Below are 21109 nucleotides of genomic sequence, written 5' to 3'. Positions count from 1 at the left end.
TTGTGAATTGCAACAACTATAATTTATTATCCAAGCTCTAAATAATCGCTACTACGAGTAACTGATCATAAAATGTTTTTCCAATCGCTCAAGCTCCCGAGGATCTACCGATAGGTCGGGTGACGTAATCTTGAAATTCTTTTAGCCGGCGCGGAACTTCCGGAAGGTCGGGTGACGCCACGCCTCTTTGAACCGTGTTTACTTTGGCAGTTATATTCTATATTTATTCGATTCTAAAATATATTCCCAAAAATTTTGAAAGTTGTTTTAATTTGTATCAATTGGATATGATTTGTATTAGAAAGTGCTGTGAGTGTGACGCTTGAACGGAAGGAAGTCAACCTAACCTAACCAACTGCGTATTTCTAAACTGCGTATTTCTATACTGTGTAGCCGCGAGAGCTCTTTGGCGCGCTGTCTTCGGCGAAGAATTGCGCGCGCAGATTTTGACAGCGCGAAATACCTTCTTTAGCAGAAATACCAAGCCTTAATATATTCGATAATTCGATACACAAGGTGGCGATGTAAGCGATAGGCTCCGGTTCAATAGCAGTACGGCAAAAAGATAAACATGAGAAGGGGACAAAAACCACTTCAATGAGCTCGCGGGAATGTTCTCCGCCGATATTACATGATCGCTTGCGCCTCCAGAACCGGTTCCGCTCGCTCCGATATCCATTAAAAGCCCATTTTAATATCTTTATGCATTTTCGACAACTAATTGAATTAGATCAACCGCTCTGGTTATAATCTTTACGATATTATAGAAACTTAATTAATTAAGGTGGACTGGAAGAGAATATCATTTAATTCCATATTATGGAATTAAGTTCGTCTTTAGTGCTCTATTCAAAGTGCAAATAAGTTTTAAATCAATAAAATGAACGTCACTAAGTGCAACTAAAGTCTAATTGAAATAAATATTCAGATAATTTTAAATTAGCCAACTTCATTTAAATTAATTAACTCACAGAATGAATTTAAATGCACCATTTTATGTGCATGTTTTACTAATCACTTCAAGCATGCAATTTAAGATGTACATAAGAAATTATGCCTTTTTATATTTGTTAACCCTGAAAACGTGTGGTTAAACGAGTTTAAAAAGCTTGAAATAGTTCTCAACTCCTTTTCCAATCACGATAGACAACATAAAAATCCGTAGCTGACCAATGTGAAATGATGGAGTAAATTATAGAGCGTGCGCAGACTGGGAAGCATTACCGGACAGATTACTTATTTATTATGACAGGAGCGAAGTGACGGCGACGGCCGAGGTGCGAGGCGTGCGCCGATAACCAATTAGAGACCGACTGGCAGACGGCTTCGGGACACTTGCGACTTTCATACGATACCGTGCTTTATTTACACAGCCTATTATTACGACGAGTTAAGCCGCCATTAACAGCTAGTCAGCCCTGTAGCCAAGACTGAAACCGTTTACTTTTTACTAGATTCTGCCAGTTAAGGAGCGGGACTATAATTACTGAATGCATTTATTGCACTTACTTCAACGGACGATTGTTATTTAGTTAGACGATTTTATGATTGCGTGTCTAAGAAGTATGCATCATAAACTTTACGGTAATATAATAATATGTAATTATTTGAAAGTTGTAATGTAATGATTTAATCGATGTTACTGATTTTATTTATAGTATGTTAGTCTAACTAGATTTAGACTACAAAATATTGATAAATAAAACATGACCGTATCACATAAATATACAACGAAAAATACGGATTATGAGCAAATTGTACAGAATGGTAAAAATATTTTTACATGGATTCGTATAACTAGCTCTATGTTTAATAAGCCAGTAAATAGATATCTATCGTAGCGCAGTAGTGTTAAATATTTATAACAACAATAAAATTAAATCAGCTTCTTTTTAAAGCAGCCGGTTAGCGTCAGTATCGGCAGATTGAATAAGGCAAGATAATCACATCGTAGTGTGCAATTAATGGGCAAGTTCAAAGAGCTCCCGAAACCACACGCTCCACCGAGTCCGTCTTACACTTAGCGGGTTGAATGCGGAACGACTCAAGCGGTGTACTCAAACACCTGTCAACTCCCTCACTGCGGGTCGCCTAACTTAGATTACTTTATAATAATCCCCTGCAATTTCACTCCAGACGGAATATATAAATTGGTTGTTGTCGCAAGGTCCGCGAATAATTAATGACACCAGAGCGGTAGAGGTTACGGAATGGCAGATAATTATTTAGTATGGTTGACTTGTTTATAAATAAAGCGGCATAATTTGTCAACAATACAATAATAAGATACCACACACAAGTACCCAATCATTGTATCGTTTTAATAAAAAGGCAACAAAAACAGCCAAACAAAACCTTTTCAAATCTTTGTTAATGCTACTTAAAATCAAACTTCGACAACAGCCACCCGTACACAAAAGAAAAAACAAACATTACAGAACAGATCCTTTTACGTTTAACAAGCAACCGAAACCGACCCTTGTTCGTGATCACAAACCTGAGAGTGAATAAAACCTTTTTGCTAATAGGAAAACGTGCAATGATACTCGAGGCAATCGAAACTAAGAAAGAGGCAATCGGAAGTCGAGAAGTAATCAGTGAGGGACGGCACGCTCGCCAACAACTTTGCACTAACACCTGCTCGGGTGGCGGGTGCTGCCCACAAAACCTCAACTTGTTGTTCAACTATCCGGATGGTAAATAAATACCATACGTTCAAGTTTGAACAAAGTTGTTTATACAAACAAGTAATGAGTCTGGTTAAGAACACGAGTTAGTTTTGAAGCTCTCCAATAAGTAGAGCAATGCCTTATTGACTCTAATTCAGCGCGGTCCAATCAGATTAGTATAAAAAGCGGTCCATTCCTTCTCCGGAACAGAGATCGTCCGACGGAGCATTTTTTCAGTAAATGACTCGCTTGTTCCCTCGGTGAAAATGCTATTTAAGTGGCTGGAGCAAAACGAACAAAGCCTGCCGCCCGTTGGGACTTGTATAAATTATGTACGGTATGTGTATCGGTGGAATCGTGGGGTGTTCGTGTAACATTCCGGCTAACTTTGCGGGCGGCTAATTACGGGCCCGGGTCGCGCGCGCGGTCGACGACGATGTGCAAATAGCCGGCTGGCTTATCTACATATCGCGTCGCATGCGCCGCCCGCCCTCCATCATCATTACCAAACCTATTACATGCTTTAAATATTTCATATCTAATGCTGATTTAATTTATTCTATGCCCGCCTATGTCGTGATATTTCTTGCTGGATATTTTTAGTTAACTTATTTTATGAAGAAAATTATCGTTTGAGGCCCTTTTAATATTACTGTTATTTATCAACTGGAAACAAAGGATATTAGCCGAATGATTAACGTCATACATAAAGAATAAACTGTTTTTCTAAAGATAAGTGTCCTCACATGTTTTTATGCTGGTCTTATCCAAAACTTGTGATATTCGCGCAGTAGCGCCAGAGTTAACTAGTAAATCAGAAGCTTCAACGTAAATGATTGACGTAAATCCTACTTGAAACAACTCCATCAATTAATATCCAAAGCCGCGTGCAATCGATCGGCTTAAGCATGGACAGGGTTTCATTTCGTAAATCCTCAAGGCATGTTGTGCACTGAGCCTGAGCTGCCACAGTGGTTAAATGCGCTCCGTATTCAAGGCACGCTGACATGCGTTTATCAGAGCGAGAGCTCAGACCGCAGCCGGGCGCACTGTGCACTGACAAACGGAATCGCAGAGTGCATCCCAGTGAGCTGCTGATCCGTCGAGAGATATCTCGACCTCGGCGTCGAGTGCTAACACTCGCCCGCCTACGGATAATTACGGCCCTTTGACGTCGCGCCTTTGTCCTACACGCTGCGAAAGTGGCAACAATGTTTTTAGCTCTCACAATGTTTGTGTCATCTACAAAAAGCATAGGACTTTTGCGAGTCAAATAAACGAGAGATTATCTCGTGAATGCAACGGAAGCATTCTTCTTTAAATGGAGCTGTGGACCATTCTGTTATCCTGTCCCGGTTCGTAAGACTAAATATTTCACTTAAAGGACACAAACAGCTAAATATCTCGTAAACAATAAGCTGAAGTTGTAAGCGTGTGTGTTTAAGGTTCAGTTTGCATCGTGGCGTGTTAGGTTTTATGCGAGTCAAGCCGGTTAGAGTAGAGCTCAAGAGTGGAGTAATACGAATCTCCGTAGAAGTTTGCAAGCGGGTAAGCCTGCGGGCGACGACGGGATGACGGGAGGAGGCGCGGCGGGCGGAGACGATCCCGTCCTCTTGTTATTACACCCTCTCACCTACGCAAGGAGTTTCTGCTCCGAGCCGTACTGTCGCACAAGATTAAGACGCTCCTCGCTTTGCTGTTAACGCTCTGGTTTCCGTTCTACTCGCTCTAAAAAGCGTTAAGTACGTCCTTGACTTTTTACTACAGCAATCCAGTACTTATCGTGGCGCTCAATTTGATATTAAACCACTCCGAGCAAATGAAATATTACAGTTTTTGTGGTGGATGGATCATTCAAATTTTTGTATTAGTGTTATAAAAAAGAAAATGCATTGACTTCTTTTAAATAGAGCTGCAAGACAGCTTTATTAGTAGTACATTCTTAGTCATGTTTGAACATAAACAAAGAAAAAACCCTAGAGCAAAGCAGAGCAGTTTACGTCTTTCATCCGATTTAATATTTGGAAGTTTGAAGAAATGTTTGGATTGTATGCTCGTTCACTCACGCCTGAACTGTTCAATTTATTTTGCTGGAACTGAAAATTCTACTGTTTTCGGAAATCCCTCTTTTGAAAAGTTTTATGGCTAATTCCATTTTACGTGGAAGCGGCCCGAAAGCTCTCCAGCCATGAAATTCGTGAAAAATATATTGGTTTCCGCCAAATAATATTAAACGCTAATTTTCAGATCTTCAGATTAACTGTAAAATATTTAAAGGTTAACGGGCTTTTGAAAGCTCCAAGAATTACAAAGCTCATAATTTGTAAAACACAATTTTCAGATTATTATGACTATCAATTGATAAAGTTTTATTATTCGTAACAAAACAGAGTGCCACAATAACTCAATCCCTAACTTAGTAAATCAAACATTCACGTAAAGCAACCACACGACACCGCAACAAAAAGACAAAGTGTCAAAAGGCAAAAGGATACCGTAATCGTTTATTTCACGTTGTTACATTTCACCACTTCGGTTATAAATAAAAGTGCCGAAGAAAAGCCAGATAAGACGGCGGAGAAATAAGTTTAACCGAACGGGAGAAAGCATTATCATTGGCTGCGAGCGAGGAACAAAAGAAAATGGTGGAGAGCGAGCGTACGAGAGTACTTTATAGGCGCGTAAATATGTTTTATATCCCTCTACTGTCTGTTATACACTGGCGTGCCGCCGCGGCCCCATCCCCGCGCCCGGCGCCACCCGCCAAGAGGGTTGCCTCGCTCTCGGAAATGCCGAGCTTTAATAAAACATATATTTTTCCGAGCGAGGAAAATACTGGGGAAACTCGCAATTTGTTCTTTCACTTTATGCTCGTTTACAAGACAAAAGTGGAACATTCTAGAAACATTATGTTAATCACGTAGTTATGTTAGTTTATTATAATTGTTCATATCTACTTGTGGTTTATGGGATGCTTAGGTAAACCAAAACAAGTTGTACGACGATACCGTAGCAGTTAGCGCCAACAGTATTGGATTAAAGCGCTAGTTAGTAGGTGCGAGAAGTCATAAAGCGTGTCGTGGGAGGGTTTACGCGGTTGATCGGTGGAGCTGTGACATTGTAGTAGTTAATGGTGTTGCGGTGTCCCTTATCTTGCGTGCCGCAGCGTCGTGGCCCGTGGGTGCGAGCGATTTATTGCGGTTCACGTGGGTACGCTATACCACACACTCGACCCTCTGACTTTAACGCTAATTATTATACCCTCTTAACTTGTACAATAATACCAACAACGCATCTATGTCTACGTCGTTATCCTTTGGGTAATCATTGTTAGAATACGTACGAATTAAATACGAACGAAGATATAAAAGCTACTCCAAAATCGTATGAATGCTAATTTAACTTTTATCCAAATAAGATTTTTTCATTTGAAAGAAATGAAACAAAAAGAATACCATTCCGAGAAATAAGCCAACACCGAAAGATGATAAAATAGAAGTAGCGATTAAGATAATGTTGAAAACAAATTTATATTCCGATTCCGTGAAGTAGATTAAATTATTTTCTTGTTGCTTTCGAAACGAGTTCTATAAAGAGTCGTAAGCGCCAGTGGAGTGAGAGGGTGCTACGGGAAAATTAGTGCGTGTTTGAGAGAGAAGAAATACTTCCACCGCGGCGCGGCCGACAGACTCCGTGCCATAAAATATTACGCCAAACGAAAGAAGCTCTTTCAATTAACCGAGGCAGGTTTGCGTAAGGTAAACCTTGCCAAGCAAGAGGCGCCCGACATTGCAGCTTTGGAAAATATTTTAGCCGAGGTTGTAATTTTTCTTGTTAGTACTGACACTACATTTTTAAAATTTCAATCTTTTATTTCATTTTGTATCCCTTTTATGAAGAGAAGAATTGTTTGTGAATAAAATGATATTTCTTCTGTAATGTTGTTGATTTTTTTTTACAATGTTCGACATAAAATTGTGTGTAGCACTAGCCGGTGTTGATAGGGGCTTGGCACCCGATCAGTATTCATGAGCTTATTAATGTGCCGCGAGGAGCCTCCCCCTAACCCTGGGCGCCGAATGCGCACAGATTGTGCTCCCGCCGCCCCTGCTCTAATCGACCAGAAGTGATATGCCTACCAGATGAATGATGATGAGCATTTACACACAACCTTCAATCCGGGTCAAATATCGAAAAATATGCTTAATCGGACAGATTTATCTAGAATATACCCGCCATGTTATTACCCACACAGTCAGATGGTAGAGTCAGTTCTATACTACGAATTATCTCAAGCGAAGAAAAATCACATGTCAAGCGTTTAAAAGTCACCAAGCCCCGAAGCTTTTAGCATTTTAAAAAGCTCTTGAAAAGATATACGTGTTTACTAATGCGTGTTTACGCAGGAAAAATGCGCGATAAAGTTATGGCGTCGAGAGAGCTTAAAGCGAGGTGTTATAATGACGCGTGCGCTGTTATCGCGGCGAGTCCAATAAATAACGTGGGCATGCTAGTTGCACTCGCCGTAAGCTGCGAGTTACGAGTGCGCTTCCCGGGCCTCGGACAGAATGCGGCTGCGGTAAGGGTTACCGTTTGGATGTTTATCATTTTTGTTTGCATGCAGCCTGTTACAAAAGCAGCGTTGTACTAAAATAGAACTAGCTGAACAAGTTAAGTTTTTACATAATATAGTAAGACCAAATTGTGGGCTGAACAGAGAAAAGCAGTCTTTGTGTACTAATATCACTCACACATTAGAAAAAGAAATAAACTACCAAATTAACGTTAAAACAACCAAAAAGAAATAAAACGTAGGCAGGTTCCACAAACTTCGTAGACGGCTTTTAAAATTGAGTACAGATTGAAATGCTTGTGCAAATATTATGCCAGCGAATACTAAAATTTACTTAGAAGATAGCCCTACTCAGGGGTGGGACGTTTGAGTGGCTGCATTGCCAGTTGCTGACTCCCGTTACTGCTAAGCTAATAACAGAGTTTACTGTGCCCGGGGAGTTTGCCGAGATTCATGTTTTACTATTCATAAACACCACTGTTTTCAGAGTGCCAGATCAATGCAATATGCAAAAGACGGTTCGTGCTTAATTTGCATAAACAAATCTTACGGAAATGACAAAGTATTACACCATTTCCGGCACCAATTTTGGTTTGTGACGTTCTGAAAAAACGGTGACATTTTTAACATTGAATAGTAAGTAAGAATATGTACAAGTTTTCAGACACAAATACTAAAGTAACTTATCACAAATGCAAAAAATGACTGATGTTTTGGTTATTATGGTAAGTAATCCAATGTGAAACACGCCAGGTTGACGTTGTCAAGTGCAGTGCAACGGAAGCGTCTACGTAATTAGCCGAAAGCGACCGGATTTGCATATCAAAGTGGAGGCATAATTGAACCCGGAGTGCAAATAGCCCAAGTGGAATAGGATCGAGTTAGTGTAGCGCTCTCTGAATGTAGCGAGCTGTAGCTCACACGCTTGCACTTTAAAGTAGTGTCCGACCGAATATGGATTTTCAGCCGAAAACGTAAACGAAAACGAAGCTTCGGCTGCAGTCTCATTTTCGGCCGAAAACGAAAACGAAAATGACCTTCAACTCTCAAATTTCAATCTGAAATTATGTAAAAACTTTGAAAACCGTTAATGTTTTGACCAAAAACATAATGACGTTTTACAGTTGATTTTGATAAGGATTGATTATAGAATACCGGCATTAAGACACAAAAAAATTAATTATGAATTCTTAGTAGAATTAATTCCGGTGTATATTGAAATATTGGGAAGTGAAGAAGAAATAAAGCACCCTTTATCCAGTGGGAATTTTTCAACTTCAAAAATGTATTCAACAAATAAATTAATGATTTTTTATTATTTATTACTAATGCAAACTGAAGTTTAACATTGCGGATTTAATTTTTTATAGGCAATGTCTTTTAAATGATGCCCGTTTTACTATAGGCACTCTCACAGCCGGACCCTTACATTCGCAACTATGCGAGAGCAAATCGCGTTAATAATTTTCCTGCAACTTCACGGCGGATATTTTCTTACAGAACCTGAATTATTTAAGGATTGTTTGCTGTAAACTTTTGACTTGAGATATCTCCACAAGAAAAAGTCGCATGGTGTGAGATCTGGTGACCGAGGCGGCTAGGGTATATCCCAGTACTTGCTGATCATTTATTTGAAAAAAAAAATAGTCCTCAGTGTCTCCATCGAGGTACTCTCCGTGTGTGGTGAGACACCTTTTTGCTGAAATAGAGTTACGTAGTTGACCGGGATGCAGTTGCAGTTGTGGTATCAGACATTCATTGATCATTCGACAATACATTTCAAATACTCTAATAATGCTCAACTGCGAACGCTCTGTAGGCTCCCGACCAGTGACTCATGACGTATTTCAAATCCGCATTAGACTCTATTTTGAAACAATTAAACTTAATAAAAACTCTTTGGTTTTATTTGTATTCAATTTTGAACTTGGAAAATTCTCGCTGGACACCCTTTACAACGTAACCTCACTTCACAACTTCAAAAGAGTGTGACAATACCGCGTCCGTTCAAGTCTGATTGGAACCATGAGTGCACCAGATTCACTCCCGAAGATATCGGAACGATAAACGACACCATCTTATTCACGTATTTCTGATATTCGGTTTGGCCGAAGCTTCGGCTGGTTTTTGGCCGAAAACGAAAATATGGCCGAATGTCTATTTTTTGGCCGAAAATGGCCGAAAACGAAAACGAAAACGAATATTCGGTCGGTCACTACTTTAAAGGATATTACGAACGTAGTACACTGACGAGTGACGATCAAAAGAGCAATTCACTGACTTTCGACAGCTGGAAAATATCGTCGAAAACTATGCAGAGGCAATGCAAGTGATCTTGTTTAACGGCGAAATACGTGTAGGTGAAATTCCTTGGGAGTTTAAATTATCTCTAACAAGTCAGGATTGCCCGCTTCCGCTCAACTCTAGGTAGTTGTGAATCGCTCAGCGCCTCTCGCCAAGCTCTCCCGGAGTAATTTAATTAATCGACTACGGTATAACAGCGGAGCTGAGACTGATTTCCTCCTCAGATATCCATTTACTGGCATTATTGTGCCACTCAACTTCTAATTCAATTATATTTAAGGATCAATGTTCTATTAAACATTTGTAAATTTATCAAACTACAGAGGCGTGTAGCGGTGTACGAACGGGATAACATTTCGGGGAAAACCTAAACAATATTGTTATAACATTATCACCATTATTATTTAGTCACCGACAGAACCGACATGGTAATTAAAATAAGCGTAAGCATATCCAAAGCGCCTAACGATACAGAATTACCATTATATTAACGTGTTTATCATCAAAGACGCCTCTAATATCGTTTAGCTGTCTGATCTTTGGTTTTGGTACTAACGCGTGAAATGTAAAATTATTGCGGAGTTTATCGCGATTTCCCACGAGATGCGAGGCAAATTTCCTTATCCATAGCGAGTAAGGTAAAAGCATTTACATACGAAAACTTTGACGTCTGAAACTCATTTAAAATCTGGTATTCCATTCAACGTTGCGGGATGGATTGCTTAATAAAATACTTTTATACTTAAACGTTTTCTCGGCGGGGAGAAATTGTGAGATAGAGGGTGGGGTGTTTCAGACGGAGTCGGCAGCGAAGCGGCCAGATAATTAGATTAAGGGGAACGTGGACGAGCTCGGGTTGCGGGTGCTCCCGAACAATGCTATCAGTCTTTAAAGCTTTTGGATTTGCACGACTGCTGCCAGTGATTGTACTCAAGTTTGCTTAAGACTGCACTTTTATCACTTCTTATTAATACTCTATCATCTCTTTATAGTGAGGGCACTTATTTCAATTACTAGAACTTGTAAGTGTAGCTAGTTATTTACATAATGAGTACTGTGACATATACGGTAAGAAAATCATCTGGGTTTAGCGTCGACTTTCAAGTTGTTAGGCACGGCAAAGGCGGTGTAATGTATTTAATTACGGGCACTTGCAGACTGCGCCAATCTAGTAATTAAGGAACAGAGGGGCAGCGCGTAATCAGAGCTCTTTGCTGCACGCGCCAGAGCGCTGCAAGCTCAACTCCGGCGGCTTTTGACTCGCATTTCACAACCTGTTGACGAGTTAGTTAAGCCCCCCTCCAGCGTGTACAGTCCGAGCACAAAGAGACTCCTATTCGTACACTTCAACTGTGTTCATTTTATCTCTAGCTAAATCCATATTAAACCAGCAGTTGCCTTTTGTAACAAATATTAGTTTTAAAAATCCGAGTCTCATAATAATCGGAATAAAAAATATGATATAAAGAATACTCACTGAGAATAATTAAATAACTCTACATGAAAGTTAATGATTATTTGCGATGTATAAGTTATACATTACCTACATAAAATGAACAACCATTTGTTAGGAATCAGTAAATTACTAACGTATTCAGCAGCAATACAATAAATAGCAATAAACGAGGCAGATGCCCGTAGATAATAGATCCGTTTAATGAACGTTTCGAGCTGTTAAGCGCACGGGCAGATACAATCCAATTAGAGATAGACTAGGCTAACTAAACAATTTGTAAACAGGTGCGGAGGACAGCGCGTCTCCCCCGCGAGATTAATCACTGCGACTGCGAGCTAGTCCGGTCGGTAATAAACCGGGAACGAACAACTTCGCCACTTACATTACACGGACATTTATTTCCAACGCTCTGTTTCAACTTTTCCAACTCACAAAGAGCCGAGGAGTCGGGGACTGGCTTTAATTAATTTACGCGAATCGTATATCGTGTGGGAAACATACCGCTGATATTAGAGATTGAAGAATTTTGCACTTTGAACTTGTATATTTTTGAACTTATGACGCAAATCTTTAAACAATGCCTGCATGAGAAGCAAAGTAATACTAATTTGATAAAAATACTTGCCTTATCGTCGTCGCCTTCACTATCACACTGCAAAAGAAGAAAGCCACAGATTAATTAAATTGAACACATTCGATAAAAATGGTAAGTATAAGTATTTGCATCATCATTTGCATGCAATTAACTACGATGAATAAATCGCTAAAATGTTAGATCTGTATAATGTTATTATTGTTTCTAGTGATAATGCAAGTTGATAAATTAATGGGCCCACACCGGGTGAAGCAAAATTCATGTAATTCCAAGCTTTTGAACGACTACTTGTATCATACTTTTTAAATGTTTTATATGCTCATAAAGTACGACCGACAGATGTCGCATGCTCAGTTTCAAAGGCCGATTATTTTCGAACTGAGTCAGATCAAAGATAAATGTTTATTATTTTATAATGCCGAAAAATTAGACAAGTAGAAGAATCGCAATATGTAATTGTAAAATACTATTCACATCCGTCTTAAGTCTTTGTTATTAATTATGTGGACTGACTTCTGTCGTGTTATAATTATACGTTGATTTGTGTTCATATATTTTTATTACTGCTGTAAAATTACAAGAGATTTAGCAAGACAAATTAATAAAAATGCATTCAACTGTACACCAATCTCGAATTCTTACAGGTAAAGTGTATTTTAAAAAAATGTCTGAATTATGTTCTTCGCACGAATAGATTTTAGATTTCATCGACTTAATTAAAAACATAATTAGTTTAAACTATCTATACAATAGACAAACAATTTGAAATATGTAGGTAAAGAATAAGTAATAAATGGAATACCGCTTACTGCAAATTTTGAAAACTAACATGAGGTCCAAGTTGTAATAAAGAAATACTCTTCTTATCACACCGAAAAAACTGACATGATAAGGAGAGATAAACATACACAGGAAAGTAATTTGTTCATATCAAATATGCTCATGGATAAAACATTATAATACCGTAAACAATCTAAAGCAATGTCCAATTCATGTGGGAGAAAAAGACTATCATCGTATCATAAATCGACGAATACGTTACAAGATATTTACGAGGCAAGTTCGCGCCGAGGGAAACAACAAGGGATCCGGCTGAGATATTACAATTTCAAATAAATACAGAACATGAAGTATTCAGGGCGGGCTCAGGTAATGTTATGTAGTACGGAGCGGCACCGCCTCGACAAATCTCGTGATTTAGCTGCGATACGCGCCGAATATCGAACAGGGTCTGTGTGTTTCGTGATCAGAGTAAATTTGCACACGGTAATCGAAAATTATAGCCATTACACAAATCTCCTATAGACAGTTATAATGTTAATATGAAGAATAAACAAAATCCGGGCCATGCAGTGCCTGACGTTCAAGAGAGAGTAAGCGGTCGTGGGAGACATGCCGGAGGAAGTCGCACTCTAGACAAGGACAACAATGAGTATACTCACGATATAGCCTTTTCCGGAACTACAGCGGCTACTGGCCTGTAGGCAGGAGAGAGAAAGCGAACACATGAGTGGAGTGACTAGGGAGGTGAAGACTATCCCGCCTTGCCCTCGAGTCAAGATTTGTTTTGTAAGTAAACAAACATTATATTCGAACAGATTATTATAATCTGCTTCAAATAGACCGACGGGTGAGGCGGGAAAAGTAGCAACGAAATAGAAGACAACATTCTTGCGCGTTGTTTTTCTATCTAACAACCATTACAAATAAATACAACATTAAGTGACATTTTAACACATGCACCTCAGTGTGTCAGGGATTGGGGTATGACATAACATTGTTTTTTTTTAATGAATGAATACAGAAATAACTGAAAGGCAGTTTAATGCACAGTAATTGTCATAAAGCACATTTCGTCTTAGTTACAAACATTCGTCATCATAGGTCCAGTTAAAGCTAAAGCTTTTATTTTTGAAGAAGGGTTTGTGATAGGTGATAATACTATCGAAGAGTATGAAATAAAATGTAAGCGGCACTTACGTCGCTAAGGCGATCACGGGAAGAGTCAGGATCGCGAGGTGCGACCGAACTCCCCGTGAGCCTTTCTGATGCCCGTCCACTATCATCCGACGTGCCAGCGTCTTGAAGCAGCGTAATGCCCTACGAAAGGAAATAAATACACCATTATTTAGTAATTTCTTTACGCGAATACCTACACGTAATGTATCCAAACCCTTCGTAGTAGGTAAAGAATTGTTAGGAGCGCGTAGTGCTTACTTAAGTCAAATTCTATTGCAATAGACAAAAGATGAGAAAAAGCTTTTACACAGGGCTCCCAAAATTGAGCGGTAACTAGGATATAAGAAAACTTGATAAGACAGGCTGGGAAAGTAAGGGCGAGCGGGGCGAAAAGAGCCGACCCATAACGTAACATGCCCGGGGCCCGACAATAAAAAGAGTTTTCCATTTATCACATTTCGCGTCTATTTTACGGTAGGGTTCGAAAGGAGCGCTCAAGCGGGGGAAGCGGCTGTGATGCTCAGCGATGAGCGCTCTTTGGACGGGTAAAGGAAAATAAAATGAGAATAACTTCTCTGTAAATGGATAACTCTCCCACCGCCCTCGCTCAATGAACTTCCACGTTATTATTACTTGAGAGAACTTCGCGTCCAATTTGATTTGGCTTTCATTTAATGGATAATAAAAATGAATCACAAGACAAGTCAAATTTATGTGAATGATTATATCAATAATTCAACATTCAGACGTAAGAGCTATTAGGTAATCTGTGATTTAGATGTTGAAGTATCTATCATTGATGCTGTCATGAATTTTAATAACTACTTCGTAGCATATTTGCTACCTAGCTAAATCCATTTTTATTAGTATGCCGCAACGTAGCACATTTTTATGCTGTGCTTTATGTATTTTATTTACACAGGTCGAGTCTCTGTTTTTAAATAATGTTTTGATAGTTTTAACATGTCGTACTTACATTGCCAAATACCAATGCATGTCTATAAAATAGAGTCCTGATTCCATTACAAAACGTGCTACTCGGCATGGCCCAACAATTTAAAAATTCCGGTCAAGTCGCTCTATGACTGTAGGGGCCATTATTCGAAGCCAGTTTAAATTTAAATAAATGGCGTTGGTTCCGGGAGTGGTCGTCGACCGGAACCAAATCTCGAAAAGCCCTGCGATCCGCACACTTAAACAGCGATTTTATCACGCTTGCATTGAATGTTGAGCTTCTTTTAAAGTGAATTAAGTAATGTCTTTTTTCGGGAGAGTGCCGCAGTTGTAACTCTATAAAGACACAATAACAATCCCCTGTTATGCTGTCATCATAAGTAGACGACTTGAAGAGACAATAAAAGTTGAATGCTTCCGTAACCCTCTAATAGACTACAATAAGACATACGCGTACGATTATGTCCCCGTTTCTAATAAAAGGGATCGCTTTCCGACCCTTTACATAGATAAACGAGTGGATCGGAGTCGCACATATCAATTTAATCCGTGGCGTGTAGGCGAGCAAGATCCCTCTAATCCGGCACGGGTTGTGCCGCGCAGGGTTGTAAGGCCGGATGTTACCACATAATTACTTTCGCTCATTACAGTTCGCTCCAATTATAATGGACTTTCGTGGGACTTTCTCGCCAAATACGGGACGCTTGCTAATGAGCTTTGTCCCACCGCCTAAATACATTTCAGAGGCAAACTACAAACGTCTCCGCGACGACTGGCAGTCAGATGCTAGTTGGTTTTATTAAGTTTTTTTTTAATGATTCTGTAGAAGTCATAAAATGTTTACTCATTTCAAAAGTTTTATTAAAGTTCTACATACAATTATTTTAGGCAAAAGCTGTAATTGGATTTTTATAGAACTTGATATTATCGGTGGCTATTATCATCAAATTGTTTTTTGTCACATCAGTGGCTAATATTGGGTCATCGTGGTGCATTGTGCGGGCCAGTGAATCGTTCCTTTATGACAATAGCGCTGCTGGCGGGTTGCTCGATGTCGGAGCACAGGCGGGCGGGGGCGGTCGTGCGGCGTGCCCGACTGGCGACACAACCGCTAATTGAAACAACGACCGCGGCCGAACATTACTTATTCATGAGAACTCCATATGGCAACGAAACGTGACCGACCAGATAAATCATTCAATTACATTTTTCATGAATACAGGTATACTCCATGCGAAAGAAGCTGAATATCGATACGGTGTGGAATAATAATTTTCATGCAATCAAAGACATTTATGTACCGCAATTATCTGTATATTGCAGCGCCGCGCGCCGGCCAGTATATCCGGTTAGTTTATGTTAAGATTTCAGTGTTCCTATCGCTTATTTATTTACAACCGGTGATAAATCTTACGGGAGGAGATAAGTGGCGCAATCTAGGCGATTATTTATCAGTATCGTTAGAGACGTAGATCGCGGCGAGGAGCGCGGCAGCGAGGTGGCAGACAGGGTGCGGTGTCGTTAAGTGGCGCGTTGCATAATTTATTTATGTCATGGCACGTTACTCCCTTGTTGGAAGTTGTCAGCGATGCCAGAGCCTTGTTCTAATTACTGGGCACTGAATTACTATATGGTTAACATGAACCGGGAATGTGTAATTACCGAAGAGAGGTTAATTCTTCCGTTCGATGAATTTTTAAGCAGGAATGAATTTTTAAAATGATGAATTGGAGGGGTGAGCTATACCGGAATACGGATTCCAAAAATAAATGTCAGGTATTCCCGTAAACTGAGCGCATACAATCACAGTAGATCAATCTGATTCAGCTCCAACATCAAGCGACGCTAGCTCGCGGCATTTCCAAATGGAATTTCGCGACAGACCGCTCTCGGATTAATATGGTGCTGCAACGTCGAACGAATGGAACTGTGATTGAATTAACATTTCCACAGCGTACCACTGGTCACGTTCTCGTACCGATTATCAATTAGTAGGTATGCTGCCTTATGTCTCGCTTTCCTATGACCAAAAATTTTGTTTTGGTTACTAGTTCCTTAGAAGGGGCTAATTTGGGGACAGCAAAATAAAATTGTGAGTTTAACACTCTTACTAATAACCTGCACATCTTGGCATATGATATGTCTGTTTTGGCAGCTTAAAGTATCTAGTTTCCTCTTGAAGATCTTACTTTTATTAAAAACACATGCACAGATAAAAATGGAAAAAGATTTACAATTATCAAAAATGATGCAAAAATTAGATACTACTACTTAATTGCAACACATGGTAAACTAAGCATTATTGCATTAGTGCCTCCGTCACGACTGCATGCAGACTACCTACATAGTTAGTACTTAGTATCAACACTACGTGTAGTAAATAATGTCATTTGCGTACCTACAAACTTAAGTTGGCTACGCTAATTTCACAACACGTATTGTAACTAAACACGATAATTTACCGGTTGTTATGCGTGAAGTTTATTATTATGAAATGCTTTCAAATAATTCTTTATTTCTTTGGAAATGTTAACAATTTTTTTCAGTTGTTTTAAAACGAAGTTACATGTACTGAAATGTGTTGTGCTAAGAACTCAAGGATTTCTTTTATCGCGGTTTTAGGATTTTCCACAGAAGCTACGAGCAAGACGTTCGACTACTTGTAGCGCCCTCTTATATTACATGGCCGTACTGTATTACGAATAATGTAGTTTATCAACGTTTCCAATATAAATTTATTTCACCGGTCCTGATTTTAAGAAGCAATTTGTCATAGTCGATTTGGTTGCACGCAAGTACGTATAGGTACCGAGTTACCGAGCAATAAATAAAGTATTCATTACTATCAACATTGCGTTCACTTCATTTTCGTCGTAGTGAATGAATACTATTTTATAATTACAGGCAGTATTAATTAACAAATAAGTGAATTTATTCGAAACGATAGCGATTCGAAAGTTCATAATATGTATTAATGGATTTCATTTACTGAGAACAAAGAGAATTTAATGGGAGCTGCGTATTGCTTTCATTTCAATTAGCCTACCCTCAATGAACAATATCAATAGTTCACAAAGCAGGTAACAATTTTGTACATTAATATGCAAATTGAAAATGTTCATAATTATAAACATTTAACAAAACGTAACGTACAAAGACCAAGAAGTGATGTTCACCCAGTACGTAATAATTTTACTTTTGTTGATCTCCAACAATAAATGGCAAACAAATCTACCAACAAAACACTAAGCGATATTTCAATGGGACAGGTAAAAATAAAAGACCTCGGAGGTCCGTCTGTCTGGTCACCGAGGAGGGTGGCGTTTCCCGCTCCATAGACATGTAAGTCTAGGGAGACGTAAGCAAACGGCAATATCGGCCCGAGCAGAGGAATAAAAAACATTTGGCGGCGGCAGCAGTGTCGGTTCTGTGGCGACACGCCAGCTTTTCCGCAGACACAATAAGGATGCGGCTTCTGTCGAAAGCAATCTGTGTTTACCACAACCACTTTTATAGCAAGGTAGCAATCAACGTATAAGTAAACATATTTTTTTCAACACCGTCGCCGGCGAAAATTCTATATACTGTTCTATGTAATTTTCTTTACGAAATCACAGCAAATATTAAGTCAGTTGCATGATTATTAAAATGGTTCATAATATTTGAATAGAACTCCCGAGCAGTATCTGCTTCTTGAATTAGTTGCGGTAGATGTTTGAAGCGAATTTCACCCGCTCCTGGAGACGAGGACGTAACTTAATGATCGCGTACGGCGCACCGGGAGGCTATATTCTATTCGACGGCAAATTGAATCTGCGAAGAGCTATTAGCCGACACCGCAGTGGCGGCGGGCTCCCAGCGCGTGCCAAACGATCGTGCTCATTCCTTGCCTTATATTGTTTAAGGTGCGATTCAGTTGGTGAATGTAAGGAATCCATACCATACCGAACAAGTGCCGAACAAGAGTAGGAAGTGAGTGAACGCCACGCCTCACAGCTTTAGGTTTGATGTAAAAGCTTAGTTCATACACAATTGCTCTATGCTCAGTGCTCACCTTTCATTTCAAACAGACTTTCGAATAACACGAGGTAACAAGAATACAGTTTTATCATTAAGCTTTCAAAAGATGAAAGCTCGATAGAAAACAAATTAAATTGCTTTTGAACACCAGCATCGATTTGCAATTGAGGTAGATACAAATAAACATTGAACACATGTGCCCTTCGGTTAGACCGTTTGATATTGAAGTCGGCATAATTTATTCTTTCGTAGTCGGAGCAAGATTTTCCGCTTTATTCGAGCAGTAGGAGCGGCGGGAGGCAAATTGGATGGGATTGCGACATATCTTGGCTGGCGGCGAACTGTCGAAATGCACGGGGGAGCACAGAGGGTAAACTGCTCGCATTCCGCCAAGAGTGCTCCTTTCGCATTGGGAATAAATGTGAACCTATTTAGAGTTGAGCGTACACTTCACAAAACAGAACTGCTCAAGCGAATAATATTATATTTTGGATATTCTTAACATCTTCCGATTTCCCTTTACGAGTTTGTGATGAGAAGAGAGATATAAAACGGGCGATAAAGTAATACAGAGGGAGGATGGTGTCATATTTTAGTGAGCAGGTGCGATCTAAAGAGAATGTTTACATAAAAGTTTTCATGTATGCTTCCTTTCGCTATCCAAATCTCAATAAAAATGAATAAGGAATGAAATCTGTTTGAAAATATTCTGTAGAATCTTCTTTAACTAATATTTGCACGCAGGCATGTGAGTGAGTTTATAAGGTTTCCGTTTTTTCAATGGTTTTTCAGAGCTGAAAAAACATCGAAGCTAAAAATATCCGGCTTGAAAAAGTGAATTAAAGTACTAAATGTCAGAGGAAGCCGCGCCATAGGCGACGTGTTAACCAAATAAAGCTTTCATGACGGCCAATATTGGGCTGAAATCCGCTGGCCGCACACGGTCCGCCGCTCGTTTAATAATTCCGCGATGTGATAGGAAGTCAGCACAGCCGATTATCTTTCACAAAATTCGAGCACACTAATTAATTTTACAATCTCCGTAATCCGATGATCCGATGAGGATAGACGTTATCTGATTTGTTAGATCGCAAAGTTATTTATAAAAGCTTGGATATCAATAAAAATCTAATTTAAAACATGTTATAATTTAAATATTAACCTTGTGCATGGTGAAAAGAGGAAATTAGATTCTGAGCATGACTAGGTCAGAGCGTGCATAATGTAAATAATAAAGATATTCATGCATAAAAAATTTAGATGCATATCGCTCGAACAGAGTTCTTTCTCCGAGGAATTTTAAAGCTCTCTACGGCCATACTGAATACAAATTGAAAATAATTGCACTAGTGTTTTGACTTGATAATTTTAAATGAGACTTTTAGAAGCAGTCTGAACATTAAAAGAATTCACAAATCAATCCCATAATAGGCTACGACGTCGTTTTGTAAAAAAGTCTTTGCGTTTAAGGTTTTGCGAAAATTTTAAAAGGCAGAGGATAAATAACGGCACCACCTCGAGTCGTGCTCTCCCGCATTTTGCTTTAATATCGCGTCGAGTGCACGCTCCGGCTATCCGCATCTCGTCCTCGCCGGCTTTGCGAGATCCGAGTGCATTGTGATTCACTTCCGTCTTACTACTTTCGCCGCAATCAAGGAGTCGTATTAAAACAACGACCCGCTTGTTCAGAATACTTCACAGTTAAGTTCTACTTTTAACTCGCTAACTATTAAAAGGATACTTGCGGAAATACTGTTTTGTTGTTTTAAAGTTTACAGTCGACTGTTTATACAGTTTAAGCATTCACGCAGTTAACGATCGAACTGGTATAATTGAAAATCAAATGCATTTGCGGTAAATATGTGTATGTACCAGTTCACTGATTGCGTTTAAATCCATGTTTCGCGAGAAATTATAATCCCTATAAATAATTCCAGCAATAATGATGGCCGGTACTAGGTATAATTGGTTCCATAATTAACTATTTAAGCTCTTGTGTTTGTTAAAATGAGGGATTGATTACTTTCGTCTTTGTTCTAAAGCGGTTAATGGTTTGCGGTAAACGGCTCGAGATGAGCAAACAGTTTGATTTCACGCGTGTTGTTTTAGCAGCCTGTTCAGAGATGAGCCGAGGCGCGTTGACAACCGACTGGCAGTTTGCGTACATTTTATGCGAGAAAGCAAAGCCCGGAAGAGGTACGGCGATGGCTCACGGATTTAGACTAGCTGCATTTAGACGTGTGAGATCACCCGGCGCATTAACGTTTAGTACTGATGGAACGTGCGGTGGAACGTTTTTGTTACGCCTCCATCCAGACACGCAAATATTTACCCACTGAACATCACGACAGTCTGTTGCGGGTGCTTTAAAAGCATTATTTTGGAAATATACTTGAGTAGTCTTAATTCATTTTCTTTATTTTCGAGATTGGTGACAATATGCAACTTTAGGAATAACCTTATTTTCTATACAAAGGCTGAGAATGGAAAAAAAGCGTCTGATTTCCTTCCTGTCATTGGTGATTTATTTGCAGGGTTCGAAAATATCCGATATTTATTATAAATATCAAAATATCGGA

General features: G+C 39.3%; 1 protein-coding gene across 1 annotated transcript in view; it reads right to left on the bottom strand.

Moving 5' to 3' along the window:
- The window catches only part of LOC135075426 (proline-rich protein 36-like), a 71160-nt gene that overhangs the window by 29292 nt on the left and 20759 nt on the right, over window positions 1–21109 (bottom strand). Inside the window, exons 3-5 of the mRNA XM_063969868.1 lie at window positions 13578–13697; window positions 13040–13075; window positions 11628–11654 (exon numbers count right to left, since the gene is read on the bottom strand). Of these exons, the coding sequence (XP_063825938.1) occupies window positions 11628–11654; window positions 13040–13075; window positions 13578–13697 (183 nt within the window). The remainder of the gene's footprint in view (window positions 1–11627; window positions 11655–13039; window positions 13076–13577; window positions 13698–21109) is intronic.

Source organism: Ostrinia nubilalis, chromosome 10 (genome assembly GCF_963855985.1).
Source record: "Ostrinia nubilalis chromosome 10, ilOstNubi1.1, whole genome shotgun sequence".
NCBI classification, from domain to species: Eukaryota; Metazoa; Arthropoda; class Insecta; order Lepidoptera; family Crambidae; genus Ostrinia; species Ostrinia nubilalis.
This window is presented reverse-complemented; position numbering and strand designations above follow the sequence as displayed.